This window comes from Diospyros lotus, chromosome 12 (genome assembly GCF_014633365.1).
Source record: "Diospyros lotus cultivar Yz01 chromosome 12, ASM1463336v1, whole genome shotgun sequence".
NCBI lineage: Eukaryota > Viridiplantae > Streptophyta > Magnoliopsida > Ericales > Ebenaceae > Diospyros > Diospyros lotus.
This window is the reverse complement of record NC_068349.1, coordinates 15,617,946-15,635,840: the sequence shown is the minus strand read 5'-3', so window position 1 is coordinate 15,635,840 and position 17,895 is coordinate 15,617,946. Positions and strand designations below refer to the sequence as shown.

General features: G+C 38.5%; 1 protein-coding gene across 1 annotated transcript; it reads right to left on the bottom strand.

Annotated features, from left to right (window-relative positions):
* Positions 1-11,051: 11,051 nt before the first annotated feature.
* LOC127787525 (uncharacterized) lies at positions 11,052-17,763 on the bottom strand (the record flags this gene model as incomplete). Its single annotated transcript, XM_052315584.1, has 7 exons — positions 16,806-17,763; positions 16,298-16,763; positions 15,925-16,045; positions 13,443-15,030; positions 12,409-12,938; positions 11,417-11,552; positions 11,052-11,281 (listed from the first exon to the last, which is right to left on the bottom strand). Coding segments are annotated over exons 1-7 (4,029 nt in total), but the record flags the coding sequence as incomplete, so codon positions are not given.
* Between the last annotated feature and the right edge of the window lie 132 nt (positions 17,764-17,895).

The window sequence follows — 17,895 nt, the reverse complement described above, 5'->3', positions numbered from 1 at the left end:
CTCCACTTGAGGACTCCTTGCATAGGCTATCAGGACCTTCATTGTTTGTTTTTTTATTTTTTATGTGAGCCGTAATTTCCTCCATTAGAATACTTTTGCTTCTTTATGAAATGATATTGTGCATGTTATATCATTCTTCTTACGTTTGAGATCTTGTGGCAATGGTAATGACAGTTGCCCGATAATTAACTACCCAATGGGACAGTTCTTAGATTTAGGATTGTTGTGTTGTACAAAATGATGTGAAGTTGGTTGCTTGATTTCCCCTTATCACTAGTGTAATACCCCAAGAGCCCAGAGAAGGGTAGTGTATATCGAAAATAAGTAAGGAATGAAACAACACCAGCTGGATACCTTTTAGGCTGAATGTAGGCAAAAAACTCTTGGGTAAAGTGTGCTTGAGCTAAGAAAGCTCAAGGATAGGTGACCCCCTAGGAAGTTCGCGCAGGCCCATCAGGGTAAGTTGTTCTGGTCCTTTCTATCGGTCGATGAGGGATGTTACAAGTGGTATCAGAGCTGACCCTTGGTGAAAGTGATCCGATGAGGGTGGGGAATGGCATTGGGGCTCGAGGACCTGTACAAGGAGTGGCTTCTAGTAGGCTTCTAGGATGGTAGCCTCCAAAGGGGAGAAGATCTGGGACCAATTGTAAGGTCGTATGATGAGGATGTCATGTACTCAAGGGGGGGAGAATGTAATACCCCAATATCCTAGAGAATGGTAGTATATATCGAGGATAAGTAAGGAATGAAATAACACTAACTGGATACCTTTTGGGCTGAATGTAGGTAGAGAACTTCCTGGTTAAGCGTGCTTAAGATGGGGAAGCTCAATAATGGGTGACCCCTTGGGAAATTCGCGTAGGCCCATCAGGGTAAGTTGTTTCGCTCTTTCCTATTGCTCAATGCAGGATGTTACAACTAGGCTATGCGCAGGACACTGGGATTATCCTCATTGCTAGGCTTTTTGCGGGACAATGAGATTAGACTCTTCCTATTGTTAGGCCTTTAGCGGGATCACCAGCTTGTGATTGTCTGTAATACCCCATGTTGCAAAGTGTCAAGTAAGTTCAAGGAACTGAAAATTAGTTTGAGAATTTAGTTAAGTAATTGCCGAATTAGACGAAAGGAGTACCCCGGACCCTAGATAGCTAAGGAAAATGGTATAGTATTGACGAGTAATACGAGTTATGATTTTAGACATCAAAAGAAGTTGAATCGAGAACAGTTTCCGGTACAACTATCTACCAGGTTGAGAAAATCGAATGATCCTAAGGGATGTAATACTCGAGATTTATAGATTCAAATACTTGAGGAAATAGGATATTTTAAGGGATTGTGGATGTTTGGAGACAAGTTCAATTTTTGAGCCAGGGGCAAAATCGTAATTTTTGAGGTTCGGGTAAAGGTGTACTTTACCTAAAAATTAGGGGTATTAGCATAATTAGCCCTTTCTTCAAGGACTAAAATGCAATTAAAAATTAGCCCGAGGACTATGTTGAAAAGGATCTAAGTGCAATTATCTAAAAGTTCGGGCCAAAGTGTAATTCTTGAAACCTTTTTACTAGGGGCATTTGGGAGACTTAGGAAAAGTCTCATAATGATGTTAGAAATAAGATGAAGCCTCATGATAACGTTAGAGATAAGATGAAAGCTCATGATGACTTTAAGGATAAGATTTGAATAAGATTTGATTGGAAAAGATTTTGTTGGATATGATTGGATTTGGATAAAGATTTGATTCGGATAACAATGATTGCATAAAATCTTAGAAGATTTGGAATGATTGCAGAATATCTTAGAAGATTTGGTAATGATTATATAAAATCTTAGAAGATTTAGAATGATTGCAGAATATCTTAGAAGATTTGGTAATGATTATATAATATTTTGGAAGATTTAGAATGATTGCAGAATATCTTAGAAGATTTGGTAATGATTATATAATATCTTAGAAGATTTACAATGATTGCAGAAGATCTTAGAAAGATTTGGAATGATTGAAAAAGATTTTGGAAGATTTGAAATAATTGTAAAATATATGTTTCTTGGTGGCTAAGTTTTCAAAACCTATAAATAGGGGTTCATGGCTAAAGGTTTCTCATTCGAAATTGTGAGAAGTTAGTGCTAAACAAGAGTGCTTCGGGTTTAGTGGATAGAGGGCTTTTTAAGCATACGCGAAGCATCACACGCACAAAGCACTTGGGCAGCGTGTGAGGGTGTGTAAGAAGGTGGTTTGATCAAAATACTTGAGGAGTTACACAAAAGTCGAGGTTGGGCCAAGATTTAAGGTGTTCTGAGTTTCGTTTGAGGTGAGTGTTCGCCCCTAAAACTTGATTTTTTGTGCTTGTTCTATCTGAATGTGTTGAGAATTCATGCAAAATGGTTTTGTTGCATGCAAATGATAACTGGTGATGGTTGGTTTTATGAGAGAGGTTCGTTCCTAAACGTTTTGAACTTGTGCATTGCATTTTATAAAATGTTGTTTATATGATGCTTTGAATTGTGAAATGTGGCATTATCTTGCGTTTTGTGCGTTCCTATGGAATGTCAGCCTAAGATGTTGTCTGGATAGTGTAGCCATAATTCTCCAAGGGCGTGACAGAATAATAGGGGTATCTGATGCTAGTGTGCATGTCAGGATAGCCGCCTTGGTTTTCGTGTCGGGTCGTTTGACTAGGGAAGTTGCACTAGGATGACTAGGTGGTCCATACTATGTTGTTCATGTGGGATGTCTGGATAATGTAGTCGTAATTCTTCAAGGGCGTGACGGAATAATAGGGGTATCTGATGCTGGTGAGCATGTCAGGATAGCCACATTGGTTTCTGTGCCAGGCCGTTTGGCCAGAGAAGTTGCACTAGGATGACTAGGTGGTCCATGTGAAATTTTGGAGTTGAGATTGTATTGTGGTTCCTGGATGCTTAAGGTGGGAACGTAATCTGGTGAGATGCGTTGGCAGCCCCATTTAAGCTAGAATCGCGTCGCGTCGTTATGGTGGCATAACTTTTAGAGAGATTGCTCTTCTCCCGTGATAGGGTTAAGCGCGTGAGATTCTCTTGGGCTAGGGCTTACCTAGTGTATTGGTTTATTTCATGTCTTGCATTCATTCATGAAAAATGTGATTTTGAACTTTCATTTAGATGATTCATCATCTAATTTGGACTATGTCCCTGGAATATTCAAACGTTCCAGGTGAAGGCAGCGGTGCGAAGGGAAAGGGAATTGCCGAGGAGTGATGGCGATTAAAGGATGTTTTTATATTATGTCATTTCAGTTATGTTGTTTATTTTGAGAACGTCATGTAAATGTTGGTTCGATTTTATGTTATATAGTGGTTTCGGTTATGACTTGTTAAGGTTTCGATCTAGCTTTTGCATTTGTGTTGGTGAACCTATCTTAGTTTATTGATGGTTCATAGTTGATATACTGAGAAGGTGTAACGGGATCTTCGAGAAATGGTTTTGTATTTGGAAAAAAATTTATATTCCCGAAATCTTACGTTACGTAACGCCCTCTTGAGAAGTGGGGTGTTACATTGTCTCACTGTCGGGCTATATCTAAGATGATGGGCTTATTCTCCTCTCGTTGTTGGGTTGTTAGTAGGACAACAGGCTTGCTTTCTCCTCGTTGTCACGCTATGTGTTAGGCAATGGGCTTATTCTTTCCTCGTTATTAGGCTATTAGTGGGACAATGGGCTTGCTTTCTCCTTGTTGCCAAGCTATGTGTGGGCTAATCGGCTTCTCCTCGTTACTGGGCTATAAGCAGGGTAACGGGTTTGTTTTTTCCTCGTTGCCAGGCTATGTGTGGGGCAACATGCTTACTTTTCACCTTGTTGTCGGGCTATAAGCAAGGCAACGAGCTTGTTTTTCTCCTCGTTGTTGGGCTATATACAGGGCAACGGGGCTTGTTTTTTTCCTCGTTGTCAAGTTATAAGTAGGGTAATGGGCTTGCTTTTCTCCTCGTTGCCAGGCTATAAGCAGGGCAACGGGCCTTTTTTTCTCTTCGTTGTTGGGCTATATGTGGGGCAACGAGCTTATTTTTTGTGAGGAAGGAATGATTAATTATCCTCTTCTCGTTTAAGCTAAAAAATAAAATAAGCAGATAATTATAAACACATAATGTTAATGTAATGCACAAGGAAGCATAAACATTTTTTAACGTGATTCAGCTAAATGTGCCTATGTCTATGGTCTCGTCTTGGGCTCATATCATTATTATCAATCACCGTGTATACAATTCATATTTGGGGAAGAACCATACAACTTGAGGTGGTTTAAATTCCAAGTCTTGCCTATAGTTTCACCTTAGAGTGTTTGGAGGATACAAGTGTTCGAGCTGATCATCTTTTGAATATGATACGGTCTTTCCTAGTTGGCTCGAAGTTTTTCATCTTCTCGAAATGCGTTAGTAGTGGCTGACATTCTGAGTACTAGATCGCCTTCCTTCAGGGGCCTGCTTCTTACTCGAGAATTGTAGTAACTGGTAATTCTTCTATGATACGCAGCTAGCCGGATGGTAGCTTTATCCCTTTGCTCCTCAATCAAATCATGATTCTCTCTTAATGACTCAGAATTACTAGAGCGATTATCCCCTTCATAGGCATTCAATCTAAGTAATCCGATAGTTACTTCCATGGGGATTAGGGCTTTTGTTCCGTATACCAAATTGAAGGGTGCTTCTCTTGTTGCAACTTGGCTGGTGGTACGATAGGCCCATAGTATGGTTGGCAACTCATCAACCCATGCTCCCATTGTTCCTTCAAGACGAGTTCTTAGGCCATGTACAATAGTGCGGTTGCTGATTTTTGCTTGCCCATTAGCTTGGGGATATGCTACCGAGGCAATTTGCAATTGAATTCCCAAATTTTCACATAAACTTCAGAATGAATCATAGTCGAACTGCTTTCTGTGATCGGTATTAATAATTCATGGGGAAATTGGCATGCAATGTCTCTCTAGACCATGTTTTGAAAGGTAACGCCAACTTTTGGTGTATCAATGCAAGGGTTTTATCATTTTACAATTTTTTTTCAAAAAACCATACAAACGTAGTGGAAATAAAAACGAGAATCACATTGCAAGACTCGGTATAAAACAATCATATGCATTACAATTGAAACCACACCATAGGGGGTAATAAGGTATACCTCACAACGGCTTTCTCCCAAACATCTCCCGAACACTCCTTTGGATGACTAATTCGACCCTTGAAACTATAAGGGCCCTAGTCGATCCACGCTCCTAGTAGTGGATGAAACCAACAAGAATGCCTATGTGTTAGCCAAGCTTCTTATTGGTGATTCAAGTTGAAAATGGGTTCAAAGAAAGGATACCCAATCCAATATACAATCTATTTGGATGGGATTGCTACTCTAGCAATCAAGAGAATACTGGAGTAAGAAAGAGAGTAATAGGAAGGGTTGTAGGCTTTGGAAGAAAGAGGAGAAGAAGCACTGGCCTAGAGAACGACCAAGCATTAAATGCTATCGCAACCAACAACTCTTTTCTTCTTCTTCTTCTTCTCTTATATACCAAGCTATAGAAACCCTAATATGCTCAATAATCGATTAATAGCCCAGGAGAGAGAGAGAGAGAGGGGACAAGTTGGAGACAAGTGCACATCATAAAGAAGATAATCCATCCCCTTAATCATTCCTATGTAACAGGAATTGTCAACCGCTTGGCACAAACTGGTCGATAACTTTTAAGGAATTGTCGACCGATTTTGTCAAGTTTCTGTAAATTGCATCTAGGCTCCCCATTAACTCTTAATGACCTTTTCATCATCTCATGATGAAATCGAGGCCCCGGTTAACTCTTAATAGGATGCTTGTCAACTCTTGACAATTGCTCTTATTGGTTTAATCATTGAACCTAATCCGTTAACTCTCAACAATAACATCATTAACTCTTAATGATGATTACAACTTTCATTGCTTAGTTAACCACTACACTTTGATATGCGTGTGACCTTCTAGGTTCACTATTAAATAGTAATTGAGACACGTCAAACTCTTCGATGCTAGCCAAACACTTTGGTTTACAACAAGCATCTCTCCATCTTTTTGATGTACCTCAAAAGACCCTGAGTAATAACTAGCATTATGTTAGGATGATCCTACTAGTAATGAAGTCTAACTTTCTTGCGAACCTATTTGGGCTTTTGATTTTTATGTACTATAATCCCTTCATTGACTAACATCTCGATCGAGCAAGAGTCATGGACTGATCAAACTTACTAACTAGATAACTATGCAAAGAGTTAGTATGGTGTGATTGAGATGACACATCAAAACTCTTTCTGACATTGGAAACACTTTCCAATCAAGTGTACCCCGTCCATAGATTTCTCCAATCAAAACCACCACTGATTGCATAGGATGTTTACCTCATGCAGGAGGCCGACAGATTCCATTACAATCACCTACCTCTATACGCTACTATACAGGGACCACACAGTTCATCTCCCACCAGGTAATCGGATGGCTCTTAATAACGACAAATCTCTAGCACCGACTGACTGCTACGCTACCCTGCACATTTATTTATCAAAACAACAACCAAATTTATCAAACATTAATCCTTTTGTTAAAGCAGGTATAGGGCGATTATACTCGCCAGTGTGCGAGTGTGCGTGTAGTACAATTTTAAATTTATAATTCGGTGAGTCCGAGTCGGTTCACAGGGAGATTATTTTGGATGAAAACAGAAATCACTGAATATTTGATTTTAAGAGGTGATTAAGATAATCTAAAGGAAATGATTAAAACTAAATTAACAATGAGTTTAAGTAGCTTGGGTCAAGACAATTTCAGTGTCAAAACCAATTAATTCCCAACTTAATAGAAAAGATCAATAATATTCATCTGAATTAAGTTTTGCAGATCTATGAGTAATTTTAGTTCAAGATAATGATAATTCTTGTTTAAGCAATCTCCATACATGGCATGGAAATTCTAAGTCAAGCAATTATCATAAATTGAATTATATCCCACAGATAGAATTTATAGGTACAGATTAATCATTTGGGCTTGGGTATGAAAACATTTCCAGGTCTAGCAATCTCCATACGTGGCATGGAAACTCTAAGTTAGGCTTATGCTCCAATCTAAACTCAAAGATACACTATATGCACACTGCTCAAATTAAATCAGATTAATATTACACAATTGAAGCGCAGCTTTCTTTGGGAATCATTGGCGTTGGACACTGTCCTTGCCTTAACCCAAGATCGGATTTAGCTACTCATCTTCATTTTTAAAATAAATTGGCAGGAATTTAAATGACGGGAATTAAAAGACAGTATTTAAAAGACTATTTTTTAACCGACCATATAGGCGGTTTATAATGAAAAGACAAGAATTGAAAGACTATTTTTTAACCGACCATATAGGCGGTTTATAATGAAAAGACAAGAATTGAAAGACTATTTTTTAACCGACCATATAGGCGGTATATAATGAAAAGACAAGAATTGAAAGACTATTTTTTAACCGACCATATAGGCGGTATATAATGAAAAGACAATATTTAAAGACGATATTCAACCGACCATATAGGCCGTATATAATAAAAAGATAATATGAATAACATAATACAACTATATGGAAACAAAGGTTGAAGATTTAAGAGAGAAATTCTAAGAACGAAATCATATTGAAACTAAAGTGAAAATTTTGAGAGAGAAGTTTCAAGAACATAACTATACTTTCATTATAGGAAAATTGAATGGTTACAAATGCACCCTAAGTGCTCTATTTATAGGGTAAAAGATGCAATAGAGACCACTCAATTATATAATTTAATAATACAAAATATCTAAAGAAAAATAAAATAACTAATTTAAAAATACAAAGATAAATAAAATATCTAACACATGATGTAAGCGATGATGTCATTCCAACTCATGATGTAAGCAATGATGTCACTCCAACCCATGATGTAAGCGATGATGTCATCAATTTGTGGGACTTGGGCTTTTCATATTTTTGGGCTTGGGCCTTCCTTGTGTTGGGCTTGGGCCTTCCTTGTTTTGGGCTTGGGCTTGGGCCTTCCTTGTGTTGGGCTTGGGCTTGGGCCTTCCTTGTGTTGGGCTTGGGCCTGGGCTTTCCATGTGTTGGGCTTGGGCCTGGGCTTTCCATATTTATATTATTATATATATATTATATTATTATATATATTATATTTAATTTTTTTTATATTTTATATATTTTTATATTAATATTTTTAAACATGCACAAAATTTCAAAATGCATAATAATATTCAATTTAAACCATTTTAAGATCAAAATAAGGGTGAAATTATAATAAAATTTTTACAAAATTGATCACTAATCACACCCCCCAACTTAAACATTGCTAGTCCCATAGCAATTAAACTTTACACTGGCCAGATTTATTCACAATAATCACATGAATATAAAAATTTCAAATTCTAAACGGAAATACATAGAACAGAACAAGCCATCTGTCATACAGTCGAATATTCTAAATTAGATTTCGGTCAAAGGTTATACAATCTTAGGAATGGCAATTAGGATGATCATTATTCTACTTTATTCCCTCGAAGTTTCGACTTCAAACCTTACTATGGATTTTCCCTCAAATAAAAAAAATGTTTCCTTGGGTGTACACACAAGGGAGCCACCGTTTTAAGAGTAAATGTAAAACAAGTTCAAACTCGGTGTCGTCCCAAATACAAAGAACGTATTTTCATGAAAGAATAGGGAATTTAACATAGCTTCATGACTAGAATAATGCCATAGATAAATAACTTCTGAATTTAAACAGAATTCTTTACTCTGAACTCGAATCCTAAGATCACATGATTTATAGCATCAAGAGGGACCAGACTGGGTTGTAATGGGGCTATGAGGTTAATACGGGTTGTCAAAGAAAAGGGTAAAGTGTGCAAAGGGTGTGTTGGGATTTTTTTTTTTTTTTGACACTAATATCAAATTAAACATATATTTTTTTTCTTCAGCATTTATTTTGAAACACTCGTGCTGAAAAGCTAAGAGAACTTCCATTTTTTCTTTTTTTCTTTTTTTTTTTCTTTTCTTTCTCTTTTTTTTTTTCTTTTTAATATGAAAGTACCGAGATAGACTGATTCCTAAAAACACACCAGGTTGGATAAACTTCATATGGTTCTAGGTTAGACGAGGGTAATGAAAGGAATTATGCTAAGAACAGCTCAAATGGGCTAGCAAGGGGGTTAATGTGAAGAAAGAAAAAGGTTAATAGGTCCAAATTGAAAGAAATTGATCCCCTATCATGCTTCTATAAAACGATGTTACTCAGTCAACTAATTCAGAGTTTGAAATCAGCCAAATTCATCCGCCATCATACTAGACATTCAAAGCAAATTGATGTTTTGAAGCTATTGAAAATATGAGATCAACAATAAAACGCATTTAGAATAAGTGTTATTTCACTCAGAATTAATGATCATTAGGCTCAAACACTCACTCGGGTAATAGTCTCCACTTCTGTTAAGGGATCATGCAGTGTGTTAATTACCATTGCCTTTGACTTTATGACCGATAAACCAATTTCTAATTATTGAACACCCGATGCATGCAAATCACTTATTCTAATCCCACATATCTACGGTTTCAAATAAGAAATTAATGCATTCATGATTCATACTGCAAATTCAACTGGCTGTCAGTTTATAACTCCAAAGCTTTAGGGATAGCATTATTTAAAGCACGCACAATTTTTTGATTTTTAATAGGAGTAGATAAAAGTAAATAATTCACATAAAATTACAAGCATGCAGTTACAAATTCACAGTTAAACATGGACTAGATAGTTCATAAATATACCTTACTCCCTCCAACTTGAATTGCAGTAATAAAATAGGGTTTGTTAGGAATACCTGTAACTCCACGAGTCTGTAAGTTTACTGTGAACTGCTAAATCTTCAACAAACAAGTGAGAATACCCTACATATATTTTTTATATTTTTTTTCTTTTTCACATCAAAATAAGAAAAATTCATGCAAGTCATATAATAAAGAGATGCGTCTCAAGAGTACAAAAAGTACTCCTTACTCAGCCATCTTATCATAGACTTGCCTAACAACATTCCATAATTTTTTAAAACAAAACATAAAAAAAAAAATTCATGCAAGTCAAAATAAACAGATGCGTCTCAAGAGTACAGAAAAGTACTCCTTACTCAGCCATGTTATCATAGACTTGCTCTCCTTAGAGGGATAAATCTAAATTAATCGGACCCCTTTTGCGCTTGCTTCCAATTACCTTAGACCAGTCTATCTGAGGCTCGTAAGGATCATGCTGTGGAACATAAGTGTGTAATTTATCTAGTAGCTCCTCAATGGTGGATGCGAAAATGAGAATATTTCTTGCAGAAAGAGAAATGAACTTTTGTTCCACAGCCTGATCAAGAAAAGAGAGCAACCCATCAAAAGTCCAATGGGTTTGGTATGGAGATTGCTCTTGGCCCAGGAGATTATGCAAAAGATTTCTTCAAGTGTACCAAAACCTCCTGGCAAAGCAATGAAGGCATCTGACTGATAAATCTTACAAGCCATGCGCTCAGACATAGAAGTCGTTCTTATAAGTTGACCTCGTGTGTACCCGGAAATCTGTGGATCAGCCAAAGGGATTGGCATAATACCTACCACATATGATTGCCCAAGATGTGCAGCCTGTGAAACACATCCATTCAATCCACGACTTCCCCCTCCATAGACCAAATTAATTTTTCTCTCTCCCAATTTTATGCCAAGTTCGCTTGTTGCAAGTGTGTAACAAATATCGCTCCCAGGTTGAGAGCCACATAGTACACATATGGTATTGATTCGACGAACTGGCTGGCCTTCCATTTATGTTAGTTCTTTATGTATGCCCTGAAAGTAGAACTGGTTAAAGAGGTTTGGCAATCAAAAGTAACTACATAGAAATTCAACAATAAATAAACATAAACAAAAATAATGCGTATATACAAGTAGTTGTGATTGTGGCTCACATCTTCCTCTGGTTTTACGTCCAGAAACGGCTTAAACACCTTCTATGAAGCGGGGATAGGCTTCCCATCCAATTTTCTTATAGATTGGCAAACAGGGTCAATTATAGTCAGATTCCCAAGACTATAGCGTTGGTGGTCACTTCTAAACTGGGTCCATAAAGCAAGAATTTCTCGTTGCACTATTCCACACGGATGCGTCTCAAGAGTCAATCGGATATCATCCAAAGACTCCTTACTCAGCTCATCCTTTATGAAACAAATTTTATCATCTCGATTTATGGAAGTAAACCCCACAGATTTACATCGTGTGTTACAAGTCCATCGAGCACATTTGTGACAACCATTTAATCTTTTCGCTCTTCTTTTTTTCGAAAAACTACTCTTTCCCAATCCTGGAAAATGCTTAAAACTAGGTGAGGTTTCGCCAAGAAATCGAACTTTTGCTTCAATTAACCAGCGAATATCCTCAGGGATATTTTTATACATCAACATCCGAAGTCTTTCACACCTAGTGGCATAAATCTTTTTTAAATCATTTTGTGGGAGAGATGGATAGTACTTACGAATTTTCAAGAGCTGAAGATTCATTTTTTTTTTTAAAACAGAACTATAGTAAAAGAAAAGTAAAACAAAATAATGAACCTTACAAAAGGAACGAGAGTACCTGATCGGAGAATAACACAAATGAGAGAAGACTGAGCTCAAAGAAGTGTGGCTTGCCTCATGCAGATACGGGGTCTCTTATAGGGCTGTGGAAGTCACCATTCCAACAACTACACTTGGCTCGAGACGTGCCACAAGTGCAGGGTCACGTCTGGCGTCTCCTTTTTCAACGTTCGGTGTTTCTTTTCAACGTTCCGCGTCTCCTTTTCCTTTATAGGGAAGTGTGTCGTTTCCTTTATAGGGCAGTGTGATTGCTCTGCCCAAAAAATAAATAAATAGTTGTCATCAGCGTTGAGTTTGTCTCCTTCTTATATTTTTATATATATATATATTAAGAAAATAAAGTTTTTATTTTATTATATATTTTTTAATAATTTTTTTTTGAAGGGGCCTCATAAAATCAAAATCACATATACCACACAAAACAACAATTTCCACCTTACCCCCCAACTTGAATTGCGTATTGTCCTCAATCGACAATAATAGAAAAGATAGAGGATAGACATACCTGGCGGTCATCGATGCATGAATATGTGATGTTTTCTTCACCCTGAATAGCTACAGGGGTTGTTATTAATGTCCTGGACCTAAAGACATCCATTTAACCTAAATGGAAAGGTGGTCTTTTAACGTCAGATTCCCAGACGATACGAAACCTCTTTTACTCATTTAATGGTGGATCCCCTAAATCCACACTTCCTTCGTCTTCCTCATAACTATACTGATAAGGTTTCAACCTATGACCATTGACCTTAAGGCATTGCCCTGACTCTTGATTTTCAATTTCGAAAGCCCCATATTCCGAGATGGACTTGATTATGAAGGGGCCAACCCATCTTGATTTTAATTTTCCTGGGAATAAATGCAATCGAGAATCATACAAAAGTACCTGTTGCCCGACATGAAAGCTTTTCCTAATGATGCGTCGGTCATGCAACTCTTTCATGCGAAGCTTAGCCAGTCGTGCATTTTCAAATGCATCTTTTCTTATTTCATCAAGCTCATTTAATTGGAGCTTCCTAGAGAAGCCTGCTTCGGTCAAACTTTTGTTGATTCTTTGAATTGCCCAATATGCTCTATGTTCAATTTCCACAGGAAGATGACAAGGTTTACCATACACTAATCTATATGGAGACATTCCCAAGATCGTTTTATATGCAGTCCTATATGCCCAAAGAGCGTCTACTAATCTCAAAGACCAATCTTTGCGATTGGTGGCAACGGTCTTTTCTAAGATATGTTTAATCTCCCTATTAGCTAGCTCAGCCTGACCACTGGTTTGGGGATGGTACGGCGTGGAAATCTTGTGCAACACACCATATTTTTTCATGAGACCTGCCACGACCTTGTTACAAAAATGGGAACCCCCATCACTAATGATCGCTCGTGGCATCCCAAACCGACTAAAAATGTTTTCCCTTAAAAATTTCACCACAATCCTATGGTCATTGCTCCTTGTCGGGATTGCCTCAACCCATTTGGACACATAGTCAACAGCAAGTAAGATATACTCATGCCCAAACGAACTAACAAATGGACCCATAAAGTCTATACCCCAGCAGTCAAAGACTTCTAACACCTGGATTGGTTGTAATGGCATCATGTTTCTCTTGGATAGACTGCCTAGTTTTTGACATCGATCACAACTTGAACAAAATCTGTACACATCCTTAAATAATGTTAGCCAATAAAATCCACTTTGTAGAATTTTTGCAACTGTTTTCTTGATGGAAAAATGGCCTCCACAAGCAAGAGTGTGACAAAAATTTATGACACTTTGTTGTTCATGATTAGGGATGCATCTACGAATGATTTGGTCAGGACAATATTTGAACAGATACGGGTCATCCCAGAAAAATGTCACCACCTTCCTAAAAAATTTTTCTTTATCTAGTTTGGACCAATAATCTGGGATCTGTCTAGTGACTAGATAATTTGCTATATCAGCGTACCATGGAAAGGTGAGTGGTTCAGTTTGAGTGTTTGTTTGAAACAATTGTTCGTCAGGAAAGGAATCTTGGATTGGGTTTTCAAATTGATTAAGATTTTGGCATGGTAGACGAGACAAGTGATCGGCTACCACATTTTCTACCCCTTTTTTGTCTCTGATCTCGATATGGAATTCTTGTAACAATAAGATCCATCTAAGGAGACGGGGTTTTGCATCTTGCTTTGTTAATAAATATTTAAGAGCAGCATGGTCAGTAAAAACAATCACCAGTGACCCCACGAGGTAAGACCGGAATTTGTCTAGGGCGTAGACAACTGCTAGCAACTCTTTCTCTGTCGTGGTGTAGTTCTTTTGAGCCTCATTAAGAGTTTTGCTAGCGTAATATATCACATAAGGTTTCTTGTCTTTCCTCTGACCTAACACGGCTCCTATCGCGTAATCACTGGCGTCACACATCAGCTCAAATGGTAGGGACCAATCAGGGGACTGAATGATAGGTGCAGAAACAAGTGAGTTTTTTAATTTCTCAAAAGCAGCTTGACACTTACTGGTCCACTCAAAGGGCATGTCTAGGACTAAAAGGCGACATAAAGGTTTGGCTATGGTACTGAATGAAGCAATAAAGCGCCTATAAAAACCAGCATGGCCAAGAAAAGACCTAACATCCCTCACATTCTTTGGGGCGGGTAATTTTTGAATTAATTCAACCTTAAACTGATCGACCTCAATACCCTTAGAAGAAACAATGTGTCCTAAGACACTTCCTTGAGTGACCATGAAGTGGCACTTCTCCCAATTTAGCACTAAATGCGTTTCCTTGCACCTCTCTAAGACTCTTTCTAAATTTTTCAGACAACTATTAAAGCTATCTCCATACACTGAGAAGTCATCCATGAAAACTTCCACCACATTCTCTACCAATTCACTAAAAATGCTCATCACGCATCTTTGAAATGTTGCAGGGGCATTGCATAGACCGAATGGCATTCGTCTGTAAGCAAATGTCCCAAATGGACAAGTGAATGTGGTCTTCTCCTGATCCTCTAACGCAATTTCTATTTGATTATACCCAGAGTACCCATCCAAGAAGCAGTAGAAGGCATGTCCCGCTATTCTCTCTAAGACTTGATCTAGAAATGGAAGCGGAAAATGATCCTTCCTTGTCACAGAGTTGAGCTTCCTATAATCAATGCACATACGCCATCCAGTCTGGACGCGCGTAGGGATGAGCTCATTGTTCTCATTTGCTATCACAGTGACTCCTGACTTCTTAGGTACAACTTGAGTCGGACTGACCCATTTGGAATCTGAGATGGGGTAGATGATACCTGCATCTAACAGTTTAAGAACCTCTCCCCGGACAACTTCTTTCATGTTCGGGTTCAAACGCCTTTGCATTTGCCTTACAGGTTTCGCATTTTCCTCTAAGAATATCCTATGGGTGCAGGTGAGGGGGCTAATGCCATGTAGGTCAGAGATAGACCATCCTATAGCTTTTTTGTGCATTCTGAGGAGATCTAGTAATGCTTCCTCTTGATGCAATTCTAGGCTTGATGAAATCACTACTGGCAAAGACTCCCTTTCACCTAAGAATGCGTACTTAAGGTGATTCGGCAATGGTTTTCTCTCAAGTTGGGGTGGACGAACCAAAGATGGTGTGGTTTCATTCCCAGGTAATTTCAATGGCTCTAGGCCAAGCATCAGTTGTGTGATCACCCTGGCTGACTCAACGTCAGGCTCTATCCCTTTCGAAGTTTGCTTCTCTAATTTATAAATAACCTGCTCATAAAGAGCCTCCTCAAAGTATTCTTCACTTAAGGTCTGGATTAAATCTACTTCCTCCAATTCCATTTCGTCATTTGGTTGCTTAGTTACCTTGAAAACATTCATCTCCACCGTCATATTCCCAAATGATAGTTTCATGATCCCATTCCTACAATTGATGATTGCATTCGAAGTAGCAAGAAATGGTCTCCCTAGGATAACGGGAATAGGTGACTGAGGACCCTGGTGGGGCTGGGTATCTAAGACAATAAAGTCCACTGGGAAATAGAATTTGTCCACTTGGATTAGGACATCCTCCACAATCCCACGAGGAACTTTTACTGATCGATCAGCCAATTGAAGAGTGACCCTAGTGGGCTTGAGTTCTCCTAACCCTAGTTGCTGATAGACACTGAAAGGCAACAGATTGACACTAGCCCCTAGGTCAAGAAGTGCTTGGTCGACTTTTTAGCTTCCAATTATGCAAGCAATGGTAGGACATCCTGGGTCCTTGTACTTTGGAGGGGTCTTAAATTGAAGGATAGCACTTACTTGTTCTGTTAAGAATGCTTTTTCCCGCACATTGATTTTTCTTTTGACTGTACAGAGATCCTTCAAAAACTTAGCATACGAAGGTGTTTGCTTAATTGCATCCAATAAAGGAATGTTTATCCTTACTTGTTTGAATACTTCGTATATGTCTGCATTTGTTTTATCTCTTTTTGATTGGGTTAATTTTTGAGGAAAGGGTGGTCGAGGTTCAAATTTGGATCTCTCTTCAACACTCTTCCCTTTTTCCTTTTGCTTTCTCTCTTGCTTTCTTTCTTCCTTCTCAGCTTTCTTTTTACCCTCTTTACTTCCTTCATTCACTTCCTCATCATTCATTTCATCATGCCCTTGGTCTTTTTTACTAATGGTAGGCCACATTGTCCTAGGGTCCTTAGGTTTCTCAATTACTTTCCCACTCCTAAGGACAGTGACAGACTGGACTTGTTCATGATTCTCACTAGATGACCCTTCGGCTCTATGGGCTTGACCTACGGGGTTCGGACTTGGTTGTGAGGGAAACTTTCCTGGTTCTCTAACACTCAAGGTCTGAGTCAACTTAGTTAGCTGACTTCTCATGTCTTCTAGAGCCCTATTTGTTTGTTCTTGAAACTTGGCTACTTGGGTATTAGTTCCTATTTGACCTTGCATGAATTGTTGTAGGGTGTCCTCTAGAGATCTCTTATGAGGAGGTTGATATGCACCAGATGACCCTTGGTTTGGTTGGTAAGACTGTGGCTGTGAGGGGAATGGTGCATGGGGTTGGGCGGCAGAATCATTTCTCCATGAAAAATTAGGGTGATTACGGGAGTTGGGGTGGTATGTATTGGAATTAGGATTGTACCCTAAGTAGTTCCCACTCTGATTCTGATTCTGATAAGGCCTACCCTCTGTCTGACGTGGTTGTACTCCAGATGCTTGGCCATAGAGGACCTCTTTAAAAGCAGGAATGGTAGGACAATCTTCTGTCATATGGCCATTCGTCTCACAAACCACGCAAAGGACTTCCACCTCATGGACGGCCTTGGTTTTTTTTAACTCTAATTCTTCCATCTTCTTTGTTAATGCTGTTAACCGGGCATTGATGTTATCACTTTCACTTATTTGAAATTTTCCTCGAGGTTGTGGACTGACATGCTCTCTTGAGTCTTCCAAAGACAATGGACTTACCTCCCAATTCCTAGTATTCTCAGCTAAAGTGTCGAAAAAGTGAAAAGCTTCTTCAGGTGTCTTCTCATAAAATTCACCATTGCACATGGTCGACACTAACATCTTAAGGTTAGGGGTTAAGGCATCATGAAAAAAACTAACCACCCGCCACTGCTCAAAAGCATGATGTGGGCAAGTAAGAAGTAGATCTTTGAAACGATCCCAAGCTTGAGCAAATGACTCGGTGGGTTTACAAGCAAAGTTCATCATTTGTCTTTGAAGGGATGCTGTCCTATTGGCCGGAAAATATTTCTTTAAAAATTTAGTTTGCATTTCTCTCCATGTTCCTATTGATCTCGACTCTAATGTGTTTAACCACATTTTAGCTTTGTCTTTTAATGAAAATGGGAACAATTTTAGCCTCACAGTATCCTCATTGACATTCTGATCGACACAAGTGCCGCAAACCTCTTCAAATTCTCTCATGTGAGTGTACGGATTTTCCGAATCCATACCATGAAAAGTAGGTAACATCTGAATGGTACCCGGTTTAAAGTTGAATCTATGATGGTTAACTGGAAGTACAATGCAAGAGGGGGTAGTTTGCCTCGGAGGGTGCAAATAGTCCCTGAGAGGTCGAAGCATTTCAGCTCCCAAGGGATCTTGATCAACATGATCACCCCCTTGAGTAGACATGTTATCATTTTGTTGAGACATTAGAGATTGTGAATGGACTTCTTGTTCTAGCACTCTACCTGATCTAAGTCTCATACACTGTTTAGTAACTGAAAGTTACCTAACAAGTTTTTTTTTTTTTTAAGTATATAG